Here is a 10,006-nt window from a genome sequence, read left to right as displayed (position 1 = left end):
ATCCATGGTCACTCGTACTTGCTTCAGAGGTTGGCTCTCTCACCCACACTACTTTAGCAGATATAAGAACCTCCACGTACAAAATTACTCTTATTTCATTGAACTGCTTTAAAACAGTTAACCTTTAGTTAATCCACTGTGGGCCCAGGAGGTTCACCCAGGAGGGAGGGCTACCAGCACCTTGGGGGGCTGCAACTGACCCTTCTGGATAAATTAGCACTGGACCCGTTCCTTACAGTCGTGGGCTGGGGAAGAGGGAGTGCATCAGCTTAGATGCCCTCTCTCCAGGAAAATGACGTTAACCTCCAAGAACAATGTAAAGAATTAGCAACCCAACTTGATAAATTTAAATGTTTTTTTATTAACAATCATTTTACATTACAAGGATAATATGACAAAAGGAAGGTCTCGTGTACATACTATGATATATCAACATAGCTCTATTCGTATCCAGTGTCCTAGGTCCTTTCACACAGGTACTATAAAGCATAGTCTGTAAAGTAATAACATTTTAATGTTCTCCAAAAGAGTGATATTAACATATTAATACATATGTAGTAATAGACGTCTAGATATTTTTCTCTCATTTCGTGTGTGTGTGTGTGTGTGTGTGTGTGTGTGTGTGGTGGGTGGGTGAGAGATCGCTTGACAGTTCAGCAGGGCTGTGCTTGAATGTGGATATGGAGAGGTTTGAGAGAAAACCTCTTGTTTTCTGGAAGTAGAAATGCATTTTTACCAACAGTCGGGTGAGTCTATGAGGATGCCATGACTGGCAGAAAACTCCACAGCCCTCCTATAGCATTCGGAACATTACAGCATATGAGACAGGATTCCCCCACGTAGCCCAGTGAGCTTATTCGACATGAGGTGCAGTGCATGGGAGCCCCTCGCCAGGCGGCAGCACCGCCGGCACGGGCGGGCGGGCGGCGAGGCCGTGGGCTGAGCCTACGTGAGTGTCAGTGGCATCTGAAGGAGGGGGGCTTGGAGTGAGGAAACCGTCTCTTGAGGTTCGTGAGGAACACATGCCGGGGAGCTCCGGCGGGCGGGTTGCGGCTGAGGTGGATTACCAGTTGTGTGGAGGAAAGAGGCCTGGGAGAGGGCTCTGAGGTGTGTGACAGGGCTTGGGGGGAGCTTGCACAGCATCTGCTCATGCAATACCAGTGTAACGAGTCATTCAGCCGTCGGAATTACAACTCACCCTCCTCCCGACCAAAGCCCGACAATTAAAACAAACAGTGAGGAGTGCAGGAGTTGCTAGGCCTGGTGTGAAGCTGCAAAGCCAAACCTCCATGCCTTCCCTTCGACCCTCGTGGGGAAGCAGCACGGTGACCCACCACCCGCTGCCAGCCCGGCCAGAGGCACCTCTCAGGTCCCCCCCCAGGCACCAGCCAAGGGCTTCACTCTGCAGTGGGGTCAGTGTCCTAGGAGTGGCCGTGCGAAGGGAGGGATGGAGGGACAAGGCAGCTGTTCATCCCGCAGGCATCGGCAGAAACTCAGGGAAGGCTGATCCATTGCCCGGATCCACCCCCAGTCCTGGTGAGGAAACGCCTGTCATGCAAAAATAGGTTTCTCTTTGCACAGGCTGGGCAAGAGGGTTGCACCCTTCGGTGCTTCAGTCTGGCAAGGTCAGCGTGCTGTGCGTTGCGGCCCAAAGGCACACATGCACCACTGACCACGTCTTCTGCGCGATCACATCCTTCCCTTTCCTCCAGAAGAATCACCCAGGCCCCCAGCCAGGCAAGCTGCTCGTCGGCCGAGGAGCGGCTGCGAGACCTGAGGGAGCAGAGCAGCTCCGGCAGCAGAACATAGGCCAGCCCGACCTGACAGAGCTGCATGTGCCTCCCCAACGGGGCTTGCACGGTCCCATCCCTATCGCTCCGAATCGCGGTCCCTTCTCATTCGTGCTGCTCCAGCTCCGTACGCCATCCCTGCCACCTCTGACTGTGCGGCGGCGACCCTCCCTCCGCTCAGGAATGCCTTTGCTCTCCTGCTGCCTTTACCCCAGTGCCATGGCTGTGTCGCTGAGCGGTGCCCGCGAGCGGGGTGTCCCTGGCAGCCTGCTGGAGACTGTCGAGGAACGTCGGGTGGAACAGCAAAGCCACGTTTTCACGGCACTGGTACCTGCAGCTGCCAACTGCATCCTTGCAGAGAGAGAAAAGTGCATCTGAGGGTGGGATATGTATCTGTCCAAGTGTGAACACACAGAACCTCAGCCAGAGGCTTACTCGGGAGAAGACAAGGACACTTGAGCATTCTCCCCCACCAAAACATCCCCCTATTACACAAACCTTATTTAGCACTTGGTTAACATGCCAGCAAGGAAACCCCTTGCCCTAACCACAGCAAAGCCCCTCTCCATAGAGTGCTATACATGTAAATGTAGGCCTCAGTGTATGGCTAAAACGATCCCAAAGTCCGAAGTCTTCAGTGTTACGTGCCTTGTGCCAGAACACAGGGCCAGCCTTACACAAGGGTGGTTGAGTCTATCTCTATATTATATCTTTATATCTATCGAAAACATAGAAATATATAAATATATAGGATTTTATTTATAGATATATAAGCATGTGATTTTAATCTTTTGTATTGTGTGTATATGTACTGGGATGTGCGTATATACAATATATAGACCATATGCATATGTACTGTATACATACACTAGCTTACATGCACACACATCATACGTGTCTCCAAGGGAGACAGGAATTGCATAGGCATTACTGCATTGAATACAATGGCTGGGGGAGCAACGTACCGTTTCTCTGCTTTTAAGACCTCTTTTGACAGGGCTGAGAGGGGAATCTGCAAAAGCAGAGGCTGTTGCTGCTTATTTGCAAGTCGGCTGTCTAGTTTGTCTTACCCACTGGTCAAACAAACAGCAATCCTCATGAGATAAGAAAGAAAGTGGACCCCAACGACCCTGCAGGCCACCTTGGTTGAGTCTGTGCTGTGAGAGATGGACTGAGCCCGAATCACGTCTGAGGAGCCGTATCAGCAAAAGCGCAACCAGCACAGGGGACATGGCCATGGCCAGCTTGAGATCCAAGGCAGGTGACACACTGGGACCCTGCCCACTGCATCGCCTCGCAACACCCCGTGGCTCCTGTGTGCTTTTGCTGGTATGGGAAGAGCTTTGGTCTCTTGTGAGGATTATCCCTGCTGAGTTCGGTCTCGTGGCCGGAGGGCCTGGACCCCTGTGGCCGCTGGCGAGCCCTGCAGAAGGAGATGTCTGCATGTGCTTCATGGATTTCTGCTTCACAGCAGGGTAAAAGAGGCAAGGAGCCTGAGCAGAAAGTGGGGAGGGAAAATTGGCAACCAAAAAGCCCACGGGCTCGAAACACAAACCCGAGGGTCTGGAGAAGTGTGTATTATTCACAGTCAGATGCCATACCTAAGACGCGGGGGAAAGGAGAGAATAAAGAGCTCATTTGAGAAAAACGAAACCCTTCTCTCTTTGCAGCCAAAGCAGTTCAAGATGCTGTGAGCAACATGTTCAAAACAACCTCCTCTCGCTCGCTCAGCACAGCAGGAAAGGCATGGATTAAACCCAACTCATGGCCATCTCGGAGCCAAGAAGAAGCCCTCCCCATGCCTGTCGCTGCCCCCCGGCCTTGCTGCTGCCTGTCCGGGCCCCGGGGTTTGCAAACAGGGCACAGAAACGCATCTGCTCCAAGGAAAGGCTGGGCAGGCGGAGCATTGGGAAGCCAGGGGCACTTTGCATTGGTATTCCTCCCTTCTCCCTATCTTGCTCATGCCGGCAGTCACGTTCTCATCCACTGACTATCCATGGGAGAGTAACAGCTACAGATCTGAGATAGGTGGGTAAACCTAGAGGGAAAGCTTGCAAAGCACCTGCGTTCCCTAGGACAAAGGCTGGGTTTATTTTCTGATGTGGGGATGACGGGGGAATTGTTTGTGTTGGAGGAGCTGGGCTGGGCCGGGCCAGCTGCTCTGCCAAGCACTCGTTTCCCCCATCGCCAATGAAAGGGGTCTCTGACCTTTCCCATCACGGGTATCTGCAACATCCCGTGGCAGGGAATCGTGCTTCCTCCTGACACCACTCATAGGTGCACGCAAAGTTATTTGCAAAAGAAACAAGGGCTTTCCCAATGCCAGATGACTGCCTGGAGAAGAACCACGACTCACTGCACGTTCTGCTCTGCCATTAGGAGTAAGGGCAGCCGGTGAAAGATGTCACTGATGAAAGAGGGATTTGCAAATGAACCAAAGGAAAGCAGTGACATATTAGAGGAATTGTTTCTGAACAAGCCTCTGGCAGCTTGCACCTCGCCGACAAGGCAAGGCACCGTTTTCTCCCCAGTGGCAAAAATAAAGAGGCTCAGAGCAGGAGCTGTAAACAGGCCTCTTGGGTGGCTCACCACAAGCCCTGGGAGAGTGCTCCTGTCTGCAAAGGTGTCGGGAGACTGTACGCAAGTGTACCTTCCCTCCACGTAGGCCAGGCACTTTGACGGGCCTCTGTGACAGAGACACATACCGAGGAGCTTTCACTGCTGCAAACAGAAAGGCAGGTGACTTTTTTTTCCCCCACAAAGACCTATAGAGTTGAGCAAAGAAAAATGAAAAAAAAAGGGGAGGAGGGAAACTGTCTTTACAGACTCTCCAACAGCCACAGCAGCTTGCATCAAATATCTTTGTAACTTTTGCGTCTGCTGCCATGTGCACACTCGGCAAGGAAGACTCTCCCCCACCTGCCCGTTCCCCTCCGGCACATCAATTCACTTCTTGTCTCCAACATCTACATTCACCTTGCCCTTCTCCAGGCCAGAGACTAACGGAGCAGCAATTCATCTATCTTTTCTCTTCTTCTTACAACTCCTCAGATTTTACCTAAGGAGGGAGCCTGCCAGGGAGCCGCTCTGTGAGCTCTGTGGCAGCACCCCGAGCAGAGCTGACTCGCCGGGCCTGGAGGGCTACAAGCCCCTCATGGGGAGAGATCCCTGTTTTACAGTCCTGCAAACAACCACCCAAGCCGGCAGACAGTTTAATTTTCACTCCTCTAGATGAACAGGTCAATTCGATCACATCACATCACTTATTGGGAAAGACAGGAAAAAATGCTAACAAAGCCATTTTTTTGCTTGCTAGGTGTTGTGTATTGATGCCCCTGCACTGCGACGGCGCGATGCCCTGACCTAGCTCGCAATGTTCCCGTGAGGACCGCCGGAAGAAGCTGATCTCCTCACCCCGGTGCAGGTGCCTGCTCCTGCCCAAGCCAGCCCGCAGGCTGCACAAGCCACCTGAGTTAAGGCAGAGGGGACATGGAGTAAGTGCTACAGAGGGTACGCTGCCTGCCCAGCCCTCGCCGCTACATTCGTGGGGTCCGCTCTGCTCCCCTCGGGCCGCCTGGCCAAAGAGCCCTGTTTTACAGCAAAGGGGGTGGAGTCAGGACGAAAGGACTGGGCACTGCGAGTGCTTTGAGCAGACTCAGTCCCTTCTCAGCCCCGCAGGGACAGCGGGGAAGCACTTCCAAAACTCTGACCAACGCAGGTCTAGCTGTTCCTGTGGGGTCCGAAAGCTGAGGCAGCGGGTAGCGGCTTGGCTGCAAGCCTCTGCCCGGCGTTGGCTGTGTAGCTCTGCTGAAGGCAAAGGGGTTAGCAGGAGGTGAGCGAGACCTAGGTAGAAGTGCGTGTTTTCCTGGGGAAGACAGTGCGTGAACCCTGGCAGTGAAAGTGACTCCGAGAGAGATTGATTCCAAACATGCTACATCTCCATTGAAAACAAACAAAAAAGTTTAAAAAATAAAATAATATTATATATATATATATTTATATAAATGAAAAGCTATCAACTAGCAGCAACGGTTCTAGAGATATCTTAGCACCAAGACCAAGGGCAGGGGGGTAACAGGAGAAAGGAAAGGTTCAGTGTTGCTGATACCACCATCATGTTTCCAAACAACACAGCTTGGCACAAAGCTCGTCCCTCTAGGAAGTGAGAACATGTCAGCTCGGACACCTTCTGGACAACAGGTTCTCACCCTCACGATGGTCTGGTCAGGTTGGTGCTGTCCATGCCACATCAGCGGGGCAAGGCACTAGCATCTGTGGAGTTTTTGCACCTTTTATATTTGTGGTTTTTTTTTTTGTTTTTTTTTTTTTTTTTTTTTGCTTTTCTAACCTGAAGTGATATTGTGTGAATGCCTGGAGCTCGTTTACTTTAAAAGAATAAAACAAAGAAGAACCCCGAGCCCACAGAACAATCTCTTTGTGATGGAAGGTGCAAGTCCCCCATTCGCATTTCAGCTGGACTCCGCATCCCTTCAAGAAAGGAAGAAATATTTTGCAGGAAGAAGCAGAGCATCCCTTCTTCCTGCTGTCATCAGTCTGCTGTGCTGTGGAACATGTTACCTTGGTCACAAGAGAATACGTGAACCTTTGTACAACATCATCACATGAATATAATCCAAGATAATCTTGCATTGATAGCTCCTGCCACCAAACTGCAGCAGGTTTTTCTTTCAGTCATTCCAAACAAAACAAAACAAAACAAAACAAAAAACCCACAACAATCTAGGATTATAAAGACATAGTATAAATAATGTAAATTAGAATATAATTTTTTAAGCCTTTGAATCTCTGCCCAGAGATGGCTCTTGACTCATTGGCTGTCTAGCTTCCACAGCAGCCCTGGTTTTGAATGAATAGTTGTATATATATATATTTTTATCTCCTACAATATAAAAATATAAATGCAAAAATTTCCCCCTGCCTTCTCTATTTTGCTATTTTATAGTCTGCACATGACATCATGTTATAATATATGTATGATAGACTGGTACTACGTTTATCATAAAAGGAGCTGAAAGCCAAGTATTACTCTACAGCCCAAAAGTAGGGAGAACTGAGAAAGGGGCATCACAGTTTAGTGGAGGCATTTTTTTCTAAATCAGAAGAAAAACCTAAAACCATGTCCCCAGCCTTTCCCTCCCGCCAGTAATCTCTACCAGTGAAGAAAGCTCCCACTCAAGTGAAGAGAACTGGGTGGAGCTGGAGAGCCGAGGGCAACATAAACGCACGGGATGCTCTGTCGGAAATCAGAAATCTGACGGTCGTCAACAAAAGGCTCAAATGGCTCAATAACTGGACTGAACAACAGAAAGAGAGGCAGAGATTAAAACCGAGGGGAAAAAACAAACAAACAAACAACCCCAAAACAAAACAACACAAAAACCAACCCAACAAACCAACAACACACATACAAAGGAAACCGCCGGGAGGATGAGGCTGACAAAGACCCGTCGTCTAGCTTATAGATCATTAGGTTTGAACATGTAGAGTATGGCCCCAGCACATGCTTCTAAAGAATGAAATGTTGCCACCTACACTGCAGCTGCCATGGTTGGAGACACCAGTAAATGTCTAAACATTGTCTCAATCTTTAAAATTCTGCTTAGCTTCTATCAGACGCACATCGTCTTAACTTTTAAATTTTCAGTGTGGGTTTTTCCTTAATATATATAATATATATATATTTTATATAATATATCAAAGTTTAGAGTATAGATTACAAAAATTATTCAACAGCTTTCTGATCTGAGGCATTCCTTCCTAAATATCGGGGTAAAACTCAGAGCCATGGTCCATGCTCTGCAACATCGGCTTCTGATCAAGAGACGACATCCTGCTCAGCATTTCGGCTGACAGCGCGTAACTATTGCCCGACTTCTCCTCGAACCAACTATCTAGTGCCCTTTTGCAATCGAAGTTGGCAATGGGCGGCCCGTTGACAGCAATCGTCAAAAGATCACTGAGCTGCTCCAGTGTGAGCCGAGAGCGGTTGTTTTTGCGCACTCTCTGCAGGGCATTGCGCCCCTTCTCACAGCAGGCCGATGAGGTGGGAAGGACTTTGAGGATCTGAACTATTTTATTTAAGAGGGGGAATCTCTGTTTGTATTTACAAATGTGACTGAGCAAGTCTTTAAAACCATTTTTGGTATAATAATCCACCTTAAGTTCTCGCCACTCCATCAGCAGACTCCCTCGGGTGTCCATCCCCTCTCTGCAAACCTCTCTGGAAAATGATGGGACCGTCTCCAGGTGTTCAAATATTTGTACCATATCCTCTTTCCCATAGCTCATCAGCTCATCAGTGCTTCTGGGCCAAGCTGCAAGGTCAAATACCTGACAGGCCTTCACAAATGTCCGGCTACGGGAATCGAACCTTTGGGCTAGGATCACCTGGGTCTTCTGGCAGATCTTTTCTCTGATCGACTGGAATTTGGCTTCAGCCACCCGAAGGTTTTTCACAGCAATGCCATTAAAGCTTTCACGGAAGTTTTCCTCAAACTCCTGCAAGTACTCCCCGGGTGAATCTGCTAGCCGGCTGATCTCCTGGATGGCCTCCTCTATTTTATCGTCCACCTGCGACACAAGAAGGTACTCCCCTTGGAAGACGTAGGCGAGGCGTGAAAGCACAGCAATCACATCCAGCAGGAAGTAGATGAGTTTAATAGACTGGTAGTCCATCAGGAACTGTAGGAGGGCCAAGGCAATGGCAGAAGCGTCTGCCCTTTGGGTCTGGCCGCTGACATCTTTGAGATGGGCCACAACCTCGAGGTAATCCTTGATTAGAGCATTGAGCACGTTCTGCTCCCCAATGATCCACTTCACTGCTCGAATGTCCCCCAAGAACTCCGTCTCCTCACACAGCGTGGCAGCAGTGACCCTCAACTCGCACATGAGTCGGGGAGAGTAACGATAGAAACTGAGCAGTTGCTTCAAATTGTTTTCTAGCTCCTCCAGGCATGGCAGCTCCTTCCCACTGATTGCATCCAAAATTTCCAAGTGGGGCCTGTGCACCATAAAGGGCAGGCAGAGAAGCCAGGGCAAGGTCTTTCTGATTGTCATGAACAAGTTGGCTCTCAGGCTGGCAGTAATGTTAGCACCATCAACTCCTAAGCCAATAGTTGGCTTCTCATCCTGCAATCGTATTCCCAGGCTGGAAAAAGCCCTGTCTAATGCTTGGAGGTAACTCTCTGTCGTAGAAAAGCCCAGTTCCTGAAGAGACAGGAATTCGGTTGCCGGAGGCCCATCGCTGCTCGTGTACTGCACGTAAACCGCAACCGTGTCTGCCAGCAAGTCGTCGCTCTGCCCGTCCAGAATGATGCTGAGGAAGGGAGACTGTCGGATGCGTTCAACCAGGTCCTCTCGAAGAGCCCGGGCGATATGGTGGATTAAGATTTGGCAGTCTCCCTCGTTCATGTATTGATCCACCACCTTGAGTTCACACTTTCTCAGTAGTTCTGCCAGAGGCCGAAAGTCGTAGTAGGGCCTGCCCTCCAAGGCCAAGTGGTAGGCTGTATTGAAGAGCAGGGTCATATTTCGGCACATCTCTTCTGTCTTCTCTGGGTGCATCCTGAGCTTGTAAAGCTGCAGGCACTTCTTGTGGAGGTTGCTCTGGCTGTGAAGCTTTATCGTGTGTATCTTGAACTGCTTTGAGCCAATGATGAAGGCTGAAGTCCGAGAGGATTGCACTGTGTACTGCCTACAGACGTGGCACCACATTTCATTCAGTGTCGGGGAGTACCGCAGAAACCAAAACTTTTTAAGCCACTCTTGCTTGAACCGCCGTATCCTCCGGCCCGTCGCAGAAGACATCTTGGAAGGCTCATCTGTAGCAGCAATCATGTCATTGGAAACTGATTCATCGGCAGAATCCACCTCTTGGTCATCGTCCTCCATCATGGTGGGAACAGAGATGATGCTTTCTGAAGCTGTAAGAAAAAAAGAAAAAAAAAGGAAAAAAATATGGTATTTGCAAAGTTGCTGACCTAGAGAAGCATCCTACTGGTGACAGAGAAGCATTGCCTGATGAGCTGGCCACAACCTGCCCTCTCCTGCCCACAGTGCACTATGGGTAGAATCTGAATCATGGCTTTGAAGGGAAAATAAATCAACGTTTCTGCATATGAACTTTGTCTCCAACTTGCCACAACGGGGAGCAAGAAAGGGCACTACATCCCAGGCACCTGCACAATACATGGTGT

The 10,006-nt window shown here is 49.6% G+C and overlaps 1 protein-coding gene across 5 annotated transcripts in view; it reads right to left on the bottom strand.

The window, feature by feature from the left end:
• Window positions 1-341: 341 nt before the first annotated feature.
• PRDM11 (PR/SET domain 11) overlaps window positions 342-10,006 on the bottom strand; it is a 51,459-nt gene continuing 41,794 nt past the window's right edge. For 4 of the 5 annotated variants that reach the window (XM_074809767.1, XM_074809770.1, XM_074809768.1 and 1 more), the window contains one exon: window positions 342-9,733. In XM_074809767.1, the coding sequence (XP_074665868.1) occupies window positions 7,569-9,733 (2,165 nt within the window). In that variant the 3' untranslated portion in view covers window positions 342-7,568. The remainder of the gene's footprint in view (window positions 9,734-10,006) is intronic. The other variant, XM_074809769.1, reaches the window with a different exon arrangement.

The sequence above is a fragment of the Strix aluco genome, chromosome 31, assembly GCF_031877795.1.
Source record: "Strix aluco isolate bStrAlu1 chromosome 31, bStrAlu1.hap1, whole genome shotgun sequence".
Classification (NCBI taxonomy): domain Eukaryota; kingdom Metazoa; phylum Chordata; class Aves; order Strigiformes; family Strigidae; genus Strix; species Strix aluco.
Note: the sequence above shows the minus strand (reverse complement) of the source record. Positions and strands in the feature narration are given on the sequence as shown.